We start from the raw sequence: 19,799 nt of genomic DNA on the forward strand, positions 1-19,799 counted from the left end.
CTGAGTCAGCTGCACGCTTCATGGCTATAAATGTAATTTCAAACCTTTTCATTGCAATACAGCTTATCTGAGAATTCTAAAAATATTATCTGCTTTATTATATTACTCTAAGGTACTTTAAAATATATTTTTTGTGTGTACAAAACAAATATTTTGTTGATGCTAAGAATATTTTGAAGAGTCTGGAGAATCACTGCAGGAGTATCTTGAGCAAGAGATAGTGGATTTTTGCATCACTTAAATCTTTAAGCTTAAAGTCAATGCTTTTCCAGAGCATGTGCTGCTCCCATTCAAATGATGATCTTGAAGATCAATTGTGTCAAGTCCATCAGCCTGTATTATGTTACAGTTCATATGACAGGTCAATAAATGGATCCTCCCAGCCTCAAAATCTGTCAAGGTGTTGCAATACAATTTTTTTTTTGTAACTACAAGTATGGTCCAAATGTCAAAAACATTTGCTAGTTTTGCTATTAGTTATGCACCTCAGTATATAGTTTATAGTATTTTAATCAGTACAATGTCATAGTTCAATGGGAGCTTCTGCCTAGTTTTGTCTCCAGCTGCCCACTTTACGTTTGTATATAGGTTAAAAGTTAAACCAGTAAAAATTTTGGCATGATCAGCTTCATTTTTCTGGGAAGCTGAGGTTCTAGAATAGCTAATATGTCTTCATTTCCCTTACAGCTGTTGTTAAATTGGATTAGAATTTAATTTGGAACTCTTTTGTGTTTTCTCCTTTGGGACCAACCTTATAGAAAATCATAAAATAAAATACCTTGCTTGCAGCAGTGAAATAACTTTCAATAAAAAGGAATGTATTGAAGCAACTTTACTAAGTGACTAGGATTGTTCAAATTAATTACAAATGATATCTAAATGAAATTTTAGAAGTGGCTGTCTAGACCTACTGAAAAGAACATGTTAAGTGAAGCTCTACCTCTCAGCAGAGTAGAGCAGAGTACCACTCTAATCAAGGAACAGTTCATTCATTCACTCTTCTACATGTCAAATGATTGACTAGAAAAGAAAACCCTCCATAAGGATGAATGGTATGAAAAAGGAAAATACTAAGCAAGAATCTTCTTTTGTAACAAGCAGAAATTTGTAGTGAGAGAAACTTGGGTTTGCTCTAGAGAATAAACCACAAGTAAACAGGAAGTGGTGGCTGAGGGCTGGTTTATGGCACCCTTACTCCAAGAAACATCTTACTCCATTAGCAGCACCATTAAATCCAGCAGTGCTACTTGTACAAAAAGCTCATTTTTGCTCCTTTAAGTTGTCACGATCTGATGCTACAGGAATATAGTTTGTAAGACAGCCATGAAATGTTTTTCCATCGCTGCTCATCTGCACATTCATAATACATCAGAAATGCCTTTTTTTTAGCTCTGTATCTATTCTTGGCCATGAGATTTTGATAAAGAATTCACACATCCTGCATCCCTGATGTTTTGTTCCTACCTCTCCCCAACTGTATCTGTCTGCATGTACCATTTCCTTATGTACATCTAAGCACCGACGTGGTCAAAAGGTTAATACATTGCAGGGGAGGAGGAAAGGGTTCCCAAAAGGTTGTGAGCCTCCCTAAGGACTTCATAGCAGCCATGATACTTATATTCCTTTCAGATGGTAATATTTGGCAACACACTGGCATGCTTAAATTATTATATATGCAATTTCTATTCCCCTAGTTTGCTCTCAAAGCCTCGCTGTTCTGAGGCAATCTACAGCTTGGTGACAGAAGATCCAGATCTCGCTGCCCAGCCTCTGAGCGTTTGGAAATGACCCTCTTTTTTCAAAGGTGAGAAAACATTCTGATTCCTGCACCTTACGCTCTCTCCTGCAAGCTGCCCGTTTCTGACTCCCTTTCGCATTCAGTCTCTTTACCACAAAACACAAAATCCTCTTAACAATTCCCCCCCCCTCCCCAAACTTACCTTGCAGTATTTTGGTAGCATATTAGCTTGCACTGGACTTTCTTCCCTGGAGCCTGGCATCAGAGTCCAAATGAGGTCATTAATCTAAAAGAGTGGAGTGGTCTCATCCCAGCCCCGGTTCCGGAGGGCGCCGCGCTCGGTCCCGTTCCAGGCAGCTCTGCAGCCTGAGCTGAGCCAGGCTCGGGGCTCCCACAGCAGGACTGCTAATGGCCAGGAGAGCACAGCCTGAGCACTGCTGTGTCAGTAGCAGGAAGCTTTTACCGTGCCTGGGTTCCTGTCAGTGCTACTAATTCAATCACTTACATATGCAATAAATTCACATGAAAAATTAACAAACACCTAGCCAGCAGCAGTGCCCTCTGTTCATTCTATTTTTTCCTAAAAAAAGCAATGAAGCTTTCTCTTAAAATGATTTGATTTAATGGTTTATTATTTCAGCATTTTGTGAAAAAAAAAAAAATCTTTATTCCTAAATAGCTTCTCAATATTAATCCATGACATTATTTTATTTAGCTTTTATTATTATCTTCCATCAGGTTCTCTTCTAATTACATCTGTATCATCCCTTGAACTAAAAGGGACTGTGCAGATGTCAGGGTGAGGTATAGCTCAGCAGCTTGCAGTGATCTATTCCACTCAAGATCCATTTGATTTGATTCTATTTTCCATCTCTAAGATCCACTACAGATAATTTTTGGTGTCATCAGTAGTAATAGCTCTAAAGGCAGCACAGCCTAAAGAGGAAGAAAGAACTCGGGACTCCCTTCTCCTCTTAAACAAGAATCCCTAGGGAATTGAGGTCCAAGTATCACATCTTTCCTTATTACCTTTTCTGAGAGATTGTTGATGCTCCCTGGAGAGCTGGTCTGGGATTTTACAAGCAGCAGCCTACAGCTCACACAGTCTAATGACAAATAACTGTGTTCAGAACTGAGAACAACTTAAAGCAAGAACTGTGGTCTTTAACAGCAGGTTTTGTTGGAACTGTCATTCCTAACACAGCTTGAGAAAAGAGGGTGAAGTGAATGTACACATCCCCTGCCCAAGGGGCAGACTGAGATTTATACCAGCTGTTAAAGCAGCTGGTGACCACAGTGATATTCAGGACACCTTTGGCATATTCCTTCTCCCATAGAAGTGCTCCAGCACCTGGGGCCGTGTGTGCCAACTGCCTGGCCTCTCTCACAGCTGCTTTTTGACACTGTAATAAACTGAAAATCACATGGGCAAGGATGTAATATAAAGGAATTTATATTACAAATAATATAAAGGAATTTATCTTAAATTCCAGTGTCTATTAAAGTGTTTCTTCTGAATGTAGTTATGGAGATTAAAACACCTTAATTCTCTAGAAAATGCCTCTTTCTATGGCCTTTAACTCTTTCATCAGGTCAGTCTTTGAGAAGGTTGTCTCACTATGTTCTTCAACGTTTCCAGTTGATATGTGCTAATTACCATGCTAAGATCCCTTCCATGCACCAAGCAGTGTGCTCTGTAGTTTCTGACAGTCCCCCCCTTTCTGGCCTTTTTCTTAGAGTTACTCAAAGTGATTCTACTGCTTTGCATGAACTCTTCTGCTTCATATCTTTCCACAACTCTGTATCTTGAAAAGCAACTTTGAATATCTAGATCAGTACAGCAGTTGTTTTTCTGCAATATATTAATACCAATCTGTTCCTTGTCCTCTTATAATTATCATATTATGTGTTATTAGACACAGAAATCTAAAATCACCTTATTTTAGAAAAAACAATAGGGGCAATACATTGTAATTTTTTCTGCATTATATATGAAAACAGAGAAACCAGAATAATGTTTTCACTGTAAGCAACAGCAAATCCAGCAAGGTCAGCTTGTTCCTGAAGACTCTGCTGGTTTGGCCCAGTGCAGCAAACTGATTTGTGGAAATCAAGAGTGGCCTCACAGTGCTTTTCCACTGACTCTATTTCTTTTGTTATGGATTTGGAGTATACAACAGTTATGAGGTAAAGGATTGAATCAATTGCATTACAGTTGATTAGCCAGACATCGATGGGATTAGACTGGGACACAGTGGTGCAAAAAAATTTGTTGTAGTTTCACTGAACCAATGGATAAAATCACAGAGGGGGGCTGTGCTATCTGCTAAAACACGTGTTCAACCAGCTCCACTCCTAAAACCCTGACCCCTCGCTCAGCCTGGCTCAGAATGGGATCTTCCTCCTCCTCCTCCTCAGCCCCTGTGGTTGGGGTTCAGCTGTGCCATCCTGCCTCCCTTTCCAGCACCGTGCTGCTCCAGGGCAGGATGCTCCTGGCTGGAATTCGCTTCAGAGCTCCTCTGCTGTTTTCAGTTTTCCTTACCCATTCAGGGCTCTCTGTTATTGTGATACTCATCTGCCTCTCTTCCCTCCCAGGAATTATTGTTCTGTCCATGTCCTGTCAGCAGTATCCCAGAAGGAATAGTTAAATTTACCTGTCCAGGTTTCCAGTCTTTGAAAAGAGCCCTCTTGATTTTGGGATTGCCTTACTGGTGTGTATTTACCAACTCCCCTACTAACTCAGTTATATGCAGGGCACTGAATCCTCTACCATGCAGTTACACTCCAGTTTCTGAGTGAAATCTGGCAAAAAGTTTGGATTCAAACAAAAAAGTTATTTTAAGATTATTTAAATTTTTTAAGAATAAAACAATGCCTTGGTAATTAAAAACAAAAGCACTCTCCATAACTGGATGGTATCTTTTAACATACATGCTGACATGGTTCTCTGCCAGTATTAATTAAATATTAATTAATTTCTTATTAAGTATTAATAAGAAAGTGACACAGGACAGAAATCTACAATGGATTTCCTTTAGAAACCATGCTTATCATATTTCAGAAATTGTCTTGTCAATAAACACAAATTCTAGAGACTGCACAAAACTAAAGCTGCAGAGAAATAAATGGTCACCAGATACACTAAATAACTGCTTCTCCTCTTAGATAGTGAGAACCTGTAAACATAAATCAGAGTAGAATTAAATTTAATGTAATATATTTTTCCTTTATGAAAATGACTTGAGGAGAAAAAAAATCACAAGTGCAGCTGAACCCAGGCAGTGATTCTATTCCTTTTCAACAAGTGTCAAATATAAAGAATAATAAAACAAAAGAAAAATTTAAAATTGTCTTTGACTAGTAAAGTTGGAGTATTTTGTAAAGTATTTGCAGTTTTTTGATACGTGTGCATTTAATTGTCAAGTAAGTGGGAATGACAGACAGACATCTTCTTTATGTTTCAAAATAGAACTTCCACTAGAATGTGTTATGTAAATTTTCACTTGTAGATGAATGTAAATGTGTCTATTGCACTCCTTGCAGACTGCTCTCCAAAAGAGTGTGCAGCTGATAGCAACTACCTTCGTGTCTGAAATGCTAGACGGGATTTTAATTTTTAGAACTGTTGTTGTAGCAAGAAAGACCAGAATTCAAAGACATCCTGTTGGAAGTGATATACTGAAAGCACCATGCAGACACCACAGCTGAAAAAAATGTTGGTTGTTTATTGTGTATCAGTGTAAGCCAAGAGTTCTATTTCCTTGGAACAGAGCTGTATAAAAGTCACAAAAAAACCTTATTAGTCCTGTGTTTTGTATTTTCAGATATGGGAACAGTCTATTCATGGGTTTCAGCCATTTGCTAAACTCAGGTTTGATATTTGTGGTCTCTCTAGCCTGTGTTTATCATGTCTGGTTGGTACATCAGTAACATCTACTTTCTTATTCTGAAAATGGCACACAGGATGGAACTCAAGCATGTTTGTGTGCATGAAAGAATAGTAAATACTTGCTTGTAAATTCACATAAAATTGCCTTGCTTGTTGTTTAGTAAATACACAGAATCTATATGCAACAACCTGAATATACAGTTTTTCTGTGATGATTAATGAGTCTGAGTTAATTACTTGGAGTTTTACTTGAATTTTTATTTCTGGTATTTGTCAGTGACTACTTGAGAAAAAGGCAGTGAAATTTGCTTTCTCTTTGACAACTATAAAACACTTTGGAGAAAAACATTCTTCTTTGTGTGTGTAATGAAAGGAAAAGGTACTTATTCCCATGCTCAGTAAATTCAGTGATATGTTTTTGCATATCTTTGTCAATCCAATATCCAGTAATCTCACCTATTTGGAAACTCTTTTGCTGGTGTGAGTCTTGAAATTCTAAGATCTGAGAAGCAGAGTAATGCTCAGTAACTACAGCACAGAACTGATAATGACCAAGAGCTGCAAGGCTGCAGTGATGTTATCAGACTGTGATGGAGTGTTCAGGGACATCTGTCTCCCTGATACATTGTGGGATGCAAATCACAGATATGAGATGGGACAGGAACTCCAAAAATCAGATCCTGAGATACTTTTATGAGCCTGAATCAATCGAGAAATAATTTTCTGACTCAGTACAGGGATGGAGCACTGACTCTAAGATGTGGCTTTGCGATCCCTTCAAAAGAGCTGTCCAAAGTGAGTTCAGCAGTTTTTTTCTGACTAGGACTGCAAAACAGAAAACAGAGTTCTCTTATTTAAGACCACATGCTCTAAACAATAGCCAGTGCATTTGTTTCTGGAGCTCAGGAGAGAAAAGTGAGCTGGTGGTAGAACAGAGAAAGAGCTTAGTCCTGACTCAGCCAACGTCAGGGAAAATATCCCTGCTGGTTCTGATGGGTTCTAGTTTATATCCTCATGCACACAAAATTTGGTTATTATTGAAATACATTTAAGCTTCCTGTTACACAATGTTGACACAGCTGGTGATTTCCAGCCCTCAGTGCCCACATGAATACGAGGTGGTGAAAGGATTCAGTGTCTCCAACATGAGCCATTGAGTTTAGCTGTATGGGGGAAATACATTTCCTCTGATTGTAAAGGTTGTAGATGAAGCAAAAACATGAGTTCAGCAGAGTGGGAGACTTGATAAGAAAGCTGGCAGAGAGAATATTCAAACTTTAGAGCTCAGCTTTACTCAAAATAATGTTTTGGACTTGGCAAAGTGGTACAAATTTGTCACTGCCTGTGTGGGTCTCTTAGCAGGAGGTTACTCAAACTGTGAATACAGTCAAACCATCCACAGCTGTAACAGGAAGACTTCTGACTCCTTGATGTTGAGTATTTTGGTTTTTCTGAATCAGCCTTGAGGTGTGTTTCTGCTGAAGTCACAGAAATTTGAGAATGCAATTTCTAAAAGACTTCTGGAGAGGACTTCAGAGGGGCAACAGAAAGGGGACCTCATTAATTTGTATAAATATTGAAAGGGAGGGGGTCAAGAGGATGCACCAGGCTCTTCTGATGGTGCCAAACAACAGAACAAGAGGCAATGAGCAGAAATGGATGCACAGGAAGTTCCACCTGAACATGAGAAAGAACTTTCCTGTGCAGTGACTGTGCATTGGAACAGACTGCCCAGAGAGGATGTGGAGTCTCCCTCACTGGAGATATCCCGGAACCATCTGGACACGTGTACATCTCCTGTACCACGTGCTCTGGATGACCCTGCTGGAGCTAGGAAGTCAGACCAGGTGATGCACTGTGGTCCACTCCCACCTGAACCATTCTGTGATTCTGTTAAGACAAAGAAAATGCTGTTCCTTCCTTGGAGCTTCAATCTTCTGGTCTCATAGGCAGCCTGTCATACCAAATCTCTCAGAAACTGACTGTGTTTCATCTTAAAAGTAATTAGTTTTTTTGCTTCCACTATTCCAGTTGGAAGGCTACTGGAAGTCTTGACTGCTCTAATGATCAGAAACTTTCTTCTAATTTCCAACCTAAATTTATTCACAGCTGGTTAATATCCATTTGTTTCTGTGCCAGTTTTGTTCTTAGCTAATTTAGTTTTTTCCATATCTGGTGTTTATCTCCCTGATGCATTTACATGCTGTGATTATGGTCCTGCTGAGCTGTCATTCTGCTCAATGAAATAAGCCAAAATCTTTTGGTCTCTTCGTGCAAGATAGACTTTCCCTTCTCCTTGATCATCCTTTGGAGAGGTTTCCATGCCTCTCTTCTGTACAAGATTCTCTACTGAAAATCTGCTGCTGGCATTGTCAACTGGCACTGATATTTTCGCGACTATTCTGGAAAAATACTCTTCTAAAACTAGATCTGCATCTGTCTTTTTTATGGATGTATTTTATCGACAACTTACAGTCATTATCTATGTGCAAGTCGTTCTTCTCAGTAATTTCTAAATGATAGTCCATGGCTTAGGGTAGGCTTTCTGTTATTGATGATAGTGTTAAATGAAATTGTATTTTTATTGCTGAAGTACAGACAGGTCCCTCTGTGTGGTGACTGAAGCTCAGCAGTACTGAATGTTTCCTAATATTGACAATGTTTTCCAGCACTGAGTAATCAACAAATGCAGTCACCATCTTCCTGCTTCTTGTATGTTTGTGGATGAAACATCACAAACAACCACTTCCAACAGTGACCCACAAAATCCTTCCCTGTTAAACTTTCCTCAGTCTGACAGTCCTTCCTTTAGTGCTCTGTTTTTCATTTCCCCATGAATGAGCTTCCTGCCTTCTTTACAGATTCACTGCTATTCTTTACTTTCTCCAACTTCAATAATAATTTCTTTTGTAACACCATAACAAATGCTTACCAGAGATCACATAGATCACGCCAGTTATACTTCCCTTGCCTAAAACCCCAGTTATGATAACAGAAAATGCTGTCAGGTTAGTCTGTATGTTTTCCTGAATTTTTTTTGTTTGTTTGTTTGGTTTTTTTTGTCTAGGTTTGTTTAGTTTTCTTTGAAATCTGTTCCCTAAAACCTTGAAGATTACAGATAGCCATATGGGTATCTGGGCTGTTAGTTGTCTTACCATTTATTCTCACCTTATCTTAAGTCTGGTATATTTCCTGTTCTGTTAACATTTGTAACTAGACTATAACATATTTTCTACCAAGTCTCCAATTTAATATAATACATTTGTAAGAGCTGAAGAATTTATACCCTCTTAAACATTTTGGTTTTGCACCATAAATTAGGTTATCCATAATACAGATGCCACTTTAAGTATGTTTTACTTCTTCTCCCCCTATTTCATGAGATAACAAAAAAACTTCCAATTATTGTTTTAATGTACTTTCATATATTTCTAAGACCTAAATAAGCTTTACTTTAGGCAACTTGTACTTTTTCCTTCTGCCTATGAGGAACTGTCTTCATCCTCTGTGTGCTCTCCATACTCTGTGTTAAGGCATAACCTCAACAATATAAAATTTGAAAATAGTTGTGAAGCTTTTTAAAAAAATTTTGCTCATTTTCTTTAGGTACAGGTTCTTAATATAACCAACACCTTTGTTTTTCTGCCTTTCTGAACAGCATGTAATCCTTTTTTTGTGAGCATTACATGGATTATTCTTCTTTCACTATTTCTGTGTAGTATCTATCTGTCTTCTACTAATTATGATTTCTTTTGTTGAGGCAATCCTATGCCTCCCTTCCAGCTGTATACAACTGGCCACGTTGTGTACATTACCTGGATTGGACAGAGTGGTAGTATCAACTGCTCAGAACAAAACCACCAATCACTTATTTCCTAGTTTCCATACTTTTGCACTGTTTTCTCTGTTGTACATCATAATTTCCCCCCTTTCTTTTATTGTGTTCCTTTCTTGTGTTCCTTTTTCAAAGCCTTCTTAAAATTGTCCTGGTTCTTAAAAGGAGTGTTAGACAACAAACAGCAAAAGATGAAAGATGTCATCTATGTCTCAAGTCTGCAACTGGAAAATTATATTCCTGGTTAAACTTCCATGAATGACAGCAGAAACAACCTGTCACTTTGATGAGACACATGTCAAGCTATATTTTTTATTTCATTAATCATTTCTGTCACATTTCTGTCATTACTCCTATAACAATGGTGTCCAAGGCCATACTGAGGACTAAGGCCATCTCCTACCTAGCATAAATAATATGAATCTGTTATTTTGTTAATTTTTTTTTTTTCAGATTTTAAAAGGTTCTGACAGATTACCAATATATCAAAATGTGATGTTTATTCTCAGTTTTATATAATACTCAGAAATAATCAAAAAGCTTCTATTTATTATAGTCCTTGTTTATTTCTACATTAATATTAGCAAAATTGATCACAGGAAATTCTGTGAAGTTAAACTCTGATATTCAGCATCACTCATTGAGAACCATATTTCTGTAATTCAGACTAAACTTAAATGGGCAAGTATTTCCCCTCAATTGATTTTTAATTAACCATGAATAAGAGTTCCTGGACCTTTTATTGATACACCTAGTCAGAAAATGCTGAATTTGAAAATGCATTTTGTGACAGCCTTCCTGCCCCTATCCAGGAAACGACACTGTAGCTTTGGAACCCGACTGGTGACATTGAGAAGACAGAAATTAACATGAAAAAGACATGGAAACTGCATTTTCTAGAACAGTGTAATTTCAAATTAGATACACAGATACAAAGGTTAAGATACAGCTGGCTCCAGTGTTGGTGAGGGAAATATTAAAGTTTGTTTCCTCAGCTTTTGAAAACTATTAAAGTCTATAAAGCCAAATGACTGATAGCAAATGCATGTCAAAGTAATTCTGAAGGTCTCATTTTTTAAGTGGACAAGAGCATCTGAATTTCTTTTATGTATCTCATAACAGCAAACAAAGTCATAATGTAATCAAGAAAGGTAATTTGTCTAAATTCATTGCACTTCACTTATCACACAGGATAAAATACACTTTTGTTGTTGTTCTAAATGCATAGATGTTATTCCGTTCTAAATGCATATTTTATTGAAAATGCTGTCCAAAAGTGTTGGTAACTTGTATCCAACATCCATACTGGGGTAAGAAGTATAAAAAGAAATTATATGGGATGAACATGTTACCACAAGACAGCAGACTGCTCTAAGACAAGTGAACATGAAGCAGGAGAGTGTTCCATGTTTTGCAGAGAAACTCAAAACACTTTATTTAGTGTCTCTTTTCCCATAGGGATTGCCAAAATAGAGAAGCATGTGAGAAAAATTAGTTTCTGGGCACAGGTCTACCCTGCAAACCTTGTAGATAGAATTCAGGTGGTTTTTTTAAAGCTGGCTATTTCCTTTCTCGTGGCAGTCCCCTATTGCTTCCTAATCCTCGCGCAGCTTGAGAAGATTTCTCTCCTGGTGAGAAATTTGCCACCATCAGTTCACCTCCCTCTGCTCATGTGAGTGAGCAGAACTTCTCTGTGGAACACTTTTGCTTTGTGCCCAAGGGGTGCTGAGAGGGGGCCCAGCCCCTGCTGCAGGCAGCAGTCCTGGCTGGGTGAGCCGTGGGCAGCAGGAGGGAAAACAGCACCAACGTGGCAGGAGGAAACATCTCATGAAAGCCTTCAAACTCCAGCAAGGAGGAGAAAACCAGCAAACAGGACAGTGAGAGCAGCAGCAGCGGCAAATCTGAGTGTCGTGATAAGCAATGGAGAAGTAGAGGAAGAAAACCTAATGCTTACATCTACTATGCCAACCTGCAGAATTTTGGCACAAAATGTTTTTTTGAGAGGAACTGCAATAGTGCTCATACATGATTAATTGTGCAAACGTTGGGAAAATCACATTCAGGGGCTAACATTAAACTCTGGGCTGTGATTTGTATTTCTGGGCATGGGTAAACTGATGAGACATGGATTTTTTTTTTTCCATTGCGTATAATGAGTTTCACTTACTTGATATTTTAGAATTTACTTTATTTATATGCAAATAAACCACTGGAAGTAAAACTGATATACCAATGACTCAGAACTTCAAAAGCCTGGGAGCAGAGCAATGAAATGTTAGACTGTTTATAATAATTCCAACCTGGCAGAAAAATTTGCTGAATTTGGTCTTTATGATCCTTAGGCGTTTTATTAGAAATATTACTGGACAATGATGAAAATTCATAGCTACAGAAAGTCACCTCCTAGTTTACATGCCAGGACTCTGATTTGGTAGACAAGCGTTTCTCTCAGTTTTGCATCACCTGTTTCTGAAACAGACTGTGCAAAATTAGATTCTGTGATACAAACAACTAGTATGTACTTTGTGTGCTGGGTAGATTAATTCTAAGTACTAATTCAATGCTTTTACCTTTTTCATTGTCAACATTTGCAAAAAGAGTAGAAAATTAACCTGGACAGAGGATTTTAAATGGACCCGGTTTGTACATCAACGCCCTTTTTTTAAAGCTTGCTTAGAAACCAGATTATTATAAATTACAAAATAATCTAAAGCCAAGTTATGAGACTGCATTTTCTATAGTCGAAATTACTGCATGAATTATTTTTTCCATCCTTTCATGCCCGTTGTTCTATTTGAACAATACATTCTGATACAGCTGGTGGACTTTTATCCTCCTCCTTTGCACAGTAAACTGTGACAATAGTGGTAGATTAAAAAAATAAAGTACAGCATGGTTCTTGAGTAAACAGTGCCTCTTTGGTGAAAGTTATATGCTGGGTTTAGACTAACATTTATATTAGTATATGACAGGGACTACGCTAGGAGCTGTTGTTTTTCTATTTTTTGAATGAATTTAATTCCAGAATGGAGGGGTGGATCCTTAGTTAGTTAGTAAAAGTTCTTCCTAATTTACATCCAGTAAAAATATAGCATGAGCCAAGAATTTCTGAGCCTTTGCAAGATTTTCTACTAAGCTCTTGTAAAACTGTTCAACAGCTTCAAGGAAAGCTTCCTCCACCAGCATTGCAAATGCTCACAATTTTTACAGTTTCAGTCTGTGTCTTTGCCAAATGCAATTTATCATCTACTTTCTTTGAATGAACTTCATTCTATGAAAGTGACTTCATTAGTTTTATCTTTTTTCAATTTACAAGCAGTTCATAATCTGCTGTTCAAAACTTGGTAGAGCTGCTACTGAAATACTGGAAAATATCAAGGCAAAATGGAAAACATCCCACCATAAAGACTGCCCTAGTGCTCTGAGTACTTTTGGAAAAGAGTTGTAATAATAAAATATTATCAGTTTATCATCATGTAATTTTACCTAGGATAGGAGTTATGATTCATAGACACCACCAGAGATCAGTTAAGATTCCAGCCATGTGCCCAGATTTTTAAAATTTTGTAGCTTGAAGTTATTGAGTTTATGTTGGCATTAACAGCTGAGCAGAGATTCAATTTAGCAATTATTTGAATTTTACATTGTGCATATTCTTTGTGGGCTGTTTTATTAATTAAAATTAAAAATGCACATTACCTTTTTTTAATCCATAACTGTTTAATAGCTTGGGGTTTATTTGTTCTAGGTAGCAGTGTCACCAACACTGTTACAGTATTTTTGATAGGTTTCCAAGTAAACAAAAGTGGGATTTGCATCTGCAGTTAATATTGTTCTGCTTCCCTTTCCTTAGTGAGTTCGCTGTGTCTTAAATGTTGAGAAATCAATGCAAAAATGCCTTTTATAAAATATTTAGCAATACTTTTCATGCCCATTAAAACACGGGAAGCCCTTGAGGTTCCAGCTTGCAAGAATTTCCATGTACACATATTTTTTTTGTAGACCCTCTATGATCATACAGGTGTGTGTCTGACAAATCAAAAGGAAATGTGAATGATTAATATGGATCATTTCATGTAAATAGGAAATGCCAATGGCACAATGTTAAATATCACAACACAAGAATTAAGGGCATGAAGCTGATTGCCTATGCAATTAAAAGTTTAGGAGACAAACTATCTGATCTGGAACTTGGCCAAGGCATCTTGACTAACAAGCCTGCTCCTGCAAAAAAGTGCCAGAGGAATTCTGATACCCCTGTGTGGTCAAGATTTCTGCTTTGTCTAAATTAAGCCATTTTAAAACATAACACTGCCATATATATAATCCCATGCCAACATTTGGCAAAGCACTTCTTCTGTTCAAGCATTTGTGCTGGGGAAGGCTGACTAAATACAGCATCAGGGCAAACAGTTTTGAAAGCATTTATTTTGAATTTCATAGGAAGCCAAATGCTGTGCAAATCCCATTCTGTGACTGAAAGTTGCCCCCTGTTCATTTATAGTGCTTTCATAGAAGTCAACAGGAGGACTGGTACCAGGTCTATAATATACTGTAAAAACTTTAAAACATCTTACAGTTGGTTGTTAAAATGACAGCAATTTGAGAGCAGTGATTGGGGGTTGAACTCAGCTTATGTTCTGCTTCCATCTGGTCTGCTACTGTTCTGTTGAAGATGGAAAACCACACACACACAGGATTGCACACATTATCCTAAGAGACAAATACTCTCTTTCACCTGTACAGTTCAGCATTTAGACTTGGCTCTTCTGCCTTATCTGTGAATCCCAGGGTGTGCTCCTGTATCCATCAGGTTCCATCCTGTCAGAGCCTACATCTACTGAATTAAACAGGACTCCTTACATAACTGAGGTTGTACATTTGTGGACAAACAACCCGTGCATCTCATCTGAAGCTCTCTCTCTCATGCAGAAGCCTCACCCCCGGGGCTCAGGAGGGGCAGCTGCTGCCTCAGGACCCTTGGCAGTCCCTGAGGTCACTGTGCAAACCCAACCAGCAAACACTGAGAAATCAAAGGCTTAATCTCATGAGGATGCTGAGGCAGCCTTGAAAGCGCTCCCGTGGCACTGTACTCCTCTGCATCCTGGTGCTGCTCGTGGTGCTGGCTCTGTGGAAAGCCACTTCACCTCTCTCCTGGTGTTTACCTGAAAGCATGTGGAGCACAAGTGATGGCAAAAGCAAATCCTACAGAAAGGCACCTGGAGATGTGAAGGCAGGACATACCTTCCTGTTAGATGTTTTAAACTGCCTTTGGAATTTATTTTAGGAGCTCTCTAGAATTCCTGTATTGTGAGGCTTCACTTAGAAACCATTAAGGAGAAAATCTAAACCTAGCTCTTTGGAATAAACAAAGTTATTTTCTGGCTGTTGGGGAAAAAAAAATCAAACCAACAAACCTAATCTGTACCATAAACAAAAAATTAAGAAGAGATACACAAACTACGGCCCGATATGGTAAAGTACTTTCAGTGGTAGACTTCAGCAGAGCTTAAATGCAAAGTGTATTTCATCTACACTTGCACAGTTTACTGAGCTTAGTCAGAATTTCCCCACTGAAGCTGATAATGATTGATGCCTCTCCAAGATAGGTAAAATCCCAGTCTCTGTAATTATGCTTATTACCCTGTTATGGTTATTAAGATTCTCCCTTTTAGAAGTATTCCAAGAATTAGCTGAGTTACAGCAGGTTATCAGTGCTCTACAAGCATCTTTTAAAGTAAGGAGACTATGGAATTAATTCTGCAGATTTTACTTTTATATCTGAGAACAGAACCGTAGAAAAAAAGGAAATGATTACTGGAATTCTAAATCAGATCCTACATTTGACCCTGATAACTTCAGAAGAGCTATTGCCCTAAGGCATGTAGGATCAGGGGTTATATATTGACCCATCATTTTGCATTTGGATGTAACCAGTGTAGTTTACTCAGGTAAACACCACCTTCTCTTCAAGAAGTGGAAATTCTACGAAGAGCTCAGTGCTTTAAAAATCATATAATTTTTGCTTAGGAGTCCAGGGTGCTGACCTATGTGTCTGACTTGATCCACCCAAACTGGGATGGGTTTATGGTTCACCTTATTTTAGATTAACAGGTAATTGCAAATAGCTCAAAGTATTTTGAAAGAAAAAATTAAAGTACACCAATCCCAACATATTTGCATGTTTTGACCTTATTTCCTATTGCAAGTTTGACTTCAATTTTTGAATGACTCAGAAAATTTACAGTGCTGTGAGACACCTCAAGATTCCATTAGATTCCCTTTTATAAAGTGCTGTACGTCTGTTGAAATCCTGCAAGATGCCACTCACAGCAAAGAACTTCTGCTTTCTTAAGGATGTAAATACCTATTTGGCAACGTCCCATTCAGCAGGATTATTTATAGGATAGGTTTTGTGTTTTAACCTTGTTATCAGAAATAAATGGTAACACACATACTCCCTCCACTGATAACATCCCTTGTTAAAACCTGTTTGCTCTCCTGTTACAAGCAGTGTTATGTCACATTATTTATCATTGCTGCGACCAGATAACACAAACATGAAAGAGTAACCGGTGTCATTCAGCTCTGGAAGGCAGTGCTGGATCAGAGTCCTCTCTTAACTCATCTGCATCGCTCACGCCCGGGCTCTGACACTGCCTGCTGCCCCCCATGACCACTCAGTCGGGGTTTGAGTGCTGTGCAAAGCAAACCCGAGCGGTCAGCTCGCACTCCGGAGGCTGCAGCTGCTCTCTGAACAGCCTGGCTGCTAACACCACACGCAAGGCTGGTGCGTGATAAAAGCACTTCATCGCTCCTGGCAGCGAACACCAAGCCAGGCTGGGTCAAAGCAAAGGAACAAACCTGGGAAATTAATGTAAATCTTTACTCCACTTTGATACCTCCTCCTTCAAAACAGACTTGGCTTTCCAAGGAAGAGCCATGTGAAGGAGAGCGGGAGTCAAGGTTAAAGGCATCAGGTCCAAGGCACTGGAATGTTTTTATTAAGGAGGGGTGTGCTCTGCCAAGGCAACGTAGATCAGCAGGATCATCAGACAAGATTTCTGCCTAAAATCTTGAAGTCTCTTCACTATGTGTTTGAATTCATTCTACAAAGTCATTCCGTGGCTTAGCAATATTAATCCTCATCCCATGTGGGGAGGGAGGAATAGAAATCCATCACATTCAAACACAACACACTGAACAAATCGACAGTTTGAGTGTGGTGTGAAATCTCTGCAGATTTTGCAAAGCAAGTGCTCTGTCTTTTCCCTTATTGTTTGCCCTTCACTTGACATACAGGAAGAGATGCATCAAGAGGATGGCAGGAGACATGTGTCACTTAAAGCATGCCATAACAATGTTTGCCCTGGAATACTCCCTCGAATCTGTTTGAACAAGCAGGCATCATACGTGGCAAAACACACCGAGAACTTCACCTAGTTACAAAGTTGACAGAACCCCTCAGCCACCCTCCCCCGCCGAGCAGCGCCAGCCCCGGGCACGCCGCTCCCTCCGGCCCTGAGGCGGAGCGCCGTGGCCACACCGCACCAGGTCACTTGTTGCACAGTGCCAAGGGTGGCCTCTCCCCTCCGCTCAGCCCACCGAAAGTTGGCGGAGCCGCTCGTCGGCCGATCCCGCCCCGAGGTGCCCGTGTGCCGCCGCTCACCTGCATGTGTCCCTGGTACATCCTGCCGCGGCCGCTCCGCTGCCCTCAGGCCGGCAGGTCGGCTGTGCTGCGCGGGGGGCACTGCTCCGGCCGCTCGGCTACAAGAAAGGAAAAAAAAAAAAAAAAAGGGAAAAAAAAAAAAAAGAAAAAGGAAAAAAAAAAAAAGGCTAACCCTGAAGGAGCTATTTTTGGCTAGCGCTCCGTTTGTCCTGGCAGCTCCCGTACTGGTTTCAGTAACCCAGAGCTGTTCGGCGGCCGCCTCTCGCCTCGCTGCCGGTGTTTCCCCTGCCAGGCGGTGCCGGCACTGCCCGGAGCGGTGCTCGGGGCTGCTGGGCAGGCGGGAGGACGCGGGCAGGGCTGCGGGCGGCCGGGCGGGGAGAGCCGCGGGGCGGAGCGGGGCCGCCGCTGCTGCCGGGCCTCGCCCGCCCGCCCGCGCCGCGCCTCGTCCCGCTGCAGCCGCCCCGGCCTGGCGGCCCCGGCCCCGGCCGCCCTCCCCCGCCTCCCGCCGGCAGCCCCGGCCTCCTTCCCGCCCCCCTTCCCTCCTCCTCCTTCCTTCTCTCCTCCCTTCTTCCCTCCCTCTCTCCCTCCGCAGGGGGAGCGCGCAGCATCCAGGGAACGCGCGGAGCTCCGCGGCCGCCGGGCGGAGCCCGCTGGGGTCCCGCTGGAGCCGCGGTGCCCCGGCCCCACCGCCCCGCCAGGGCTGGCGGCTCCCGCTGCAGTCATTAAAAGAAAAAAATAATACAAACCAACGCGAAAAAAAAAAAAACAAACCACCAAAAACCTGCTAAGCATAACAGCAAAAATCGGAGCGTCCCGGAGGCAGGGCTCGGCAAGAGCTGGATGTGGCAGCGGAGCCCCCGCGGGGGGCGAGTTTGGGCTCCCCGCGCGGAGGCGGAGGGGCCGCGCAGGGAGCGGCTCCGGCGCGGGCGCATCCCGGGAATGGGCGCTGCCCGGGAATGGGCGCTGCCCGCGCTCCCGGCCGCGGTTAACCGGGTTTCAGCCAGAGGACCGGGCCCTACCTTGTGCTCTGCGTATGAAGAGCGAACGTGATCTCTTGCGATTCCCAGAAAATATCAGGAGACTCTTGTTCTGGCTTGGTAGTACCGCTTAGTAGCGTTTTTCAGTGCTTGCCAAAGGCGCTGTTATATAGGCAAAAATCTGGCACCGGCCCGTACGTGCAAGATTCTGACCTTGTAAACTGGCACAACAGGCCTGGCTAAATCCTGAAGGAGACACCTGCATCATCTTGGATCCAGCTTTTTTCTCGTCTTCGCCACCTCAAACCTGAAACTCCCAATCTGCTAAAAGGAGCAGCTTCAATTTCATCGTAAATTTCTGTCCTAGCCAGTGTGTCTATATTCGGTAGCACAGAAAACCTCCAGCGCCTGGAATTTGCTAGATTGTGTAATTTCTTGGCTCTGAGCTCTCAAGTTTCACTATTAAACTACACAAAACTTTATGATGCTTTTGATAGACCAGAGCAATCCAACCTTAAGCATGCTCCTGTACTAGAGCAATGCAAAATAGATTTCTTATTCCTGAAACCAGCACATTTGTATCATCACAGCTCTCATTTCAGCTGACTAAAAATGCTGTTTTGAAGTGTTCCCATTCAGCTAAAAAAATGGGTTTTTGCAGAACATGAGTTCTTAAAGTCTTCAGTGATGGCATAAGCAAAATCTATCCAATTATTTTTTTCACTTAGGCTTAAGAGTTTTATCTTTTAGATAGATAGCAAAAGTGACAGTTCTCTTACATCCAGTGAATATGTATCCAGCTCACTGAGATTTTCAGAGCAGCTGAGGAGTTTAGCCATGTATTGGTGATAAAAGGAAACAAGAAATGAATATTTTTTTGTCTAAATCCCTTAAGCTGCTTTGAAAACCTCAATTAAGAGCTGATGAGCTTAAAATACGCCTTTGGGATTGTCCATACATGTTAGACATATATTACTGTAAAACTTCACAAAGGGTGGCTGCACTTAGGTGAAAATATCAGATTTGAATTATCATGGTTTCACTTAAAATACACAATATGGAGAACAGATTTTTCGGATGTAAATATTTGGCTGCCTTTGTGCTCAATTTATAAGATTAGATCTAGGTGAAAACAACCAAGTCCTATTTAAACTTGGAGCCTTGATGTCTTTGCTGTTTGTTGAGATTTATTAGACTCTTAAGCTTTTAGTAATCTTGGAGGTGCAATTTTTCACTCTGACTACAGTAGATCCAGAGTGTCCATTCCTGTGTCAGTGTGCAGGTTTTCTATAGGAGCTGAATGTTTCTAAGGCACTTGAAAATATCTTTTTCTTACTGTTTTTTTTATTGCTATTGTTGTTTTAAGTCTGAGGCTCTTGTGTTTTTCTTGGGGGGAAACTGGGGGAAATTTGTCAATGCCAGTGTATAGCAATATCTGCTTTCTCTATATCTAAGTATATGCATTGTGGCTTAAATTTTTTCTACAGGGTATGAAAATCACACCTGTAGTAGAAGAGTTGTTAATTTAGCAATGCTTATTCACGCTGTGTTATTTGTGAGTGCAGGACAAACATTGGTAGAATTTGTCAAGATCCAAATGCTAGAGATTAATAGTGTAGTGTGTTTCAGGCATTTTTCCTAATGCATCTGAAGCAGGTGCATTCGTTGCACAATTTGTTGATGCAATGGCA

The 19,799-nt window shown here is 40.5% G+C and overlaps 1 protein-coding gene across 6 annotated transcripts in view; it reads right to left on the minus strand.

The window, feature by feature from the left end:
- Nucleotides 1-18,291, minus strand: part of PEX5L (peroxisomal biogenesis factor 5 like) — a 104,919-nt gene extending 86,628 nt beyond the window's left edge. For 2 of the 6 annotated variants that reach the window (XM_064385351.1, XM_064385346.1), the window contains exons 1-2: nt 18,151-18,290; nt 17,132-17,229 (exon numbers count right to left, since the gene is read on the minus strand). In XM_064385351.1, coding sequence (XP_064241421.1) covers nt 17,132-17,152 — 21 coding nt within the window. In that variant the 5' untranslated portion in view covers nt 17,153-17,229; nt 18,151-18,290. Of the gene's footprint in view, nt 1-17,131; nt 17,658-17,912; nt 17,938-18,150 lie in introns of those variants that run through there. The other 4 variants (XM_064385343.1, XM_064385347.1, XM_064385356.1 and 1 more) reach the window with 4 other exon arrangements.
- Nucleotides 18,292-19,799: the final 1,508 nt, after the last annotated feature.

This window comes from Passer domesticus, chromosome 11, assembly GCF_036417665.1.
Source record: "Passer domesticus isolate bPasDom1 chromosome 11, bPasDom1.hap1, whole genome shotgun sequence".
Classification (NCBI taxonomy): domain Eukaryota; kingdom Metazoa; phylum Chordata; class Aves; order Passeriformes; family Passeridae; genus Passer; species Passer domesticus.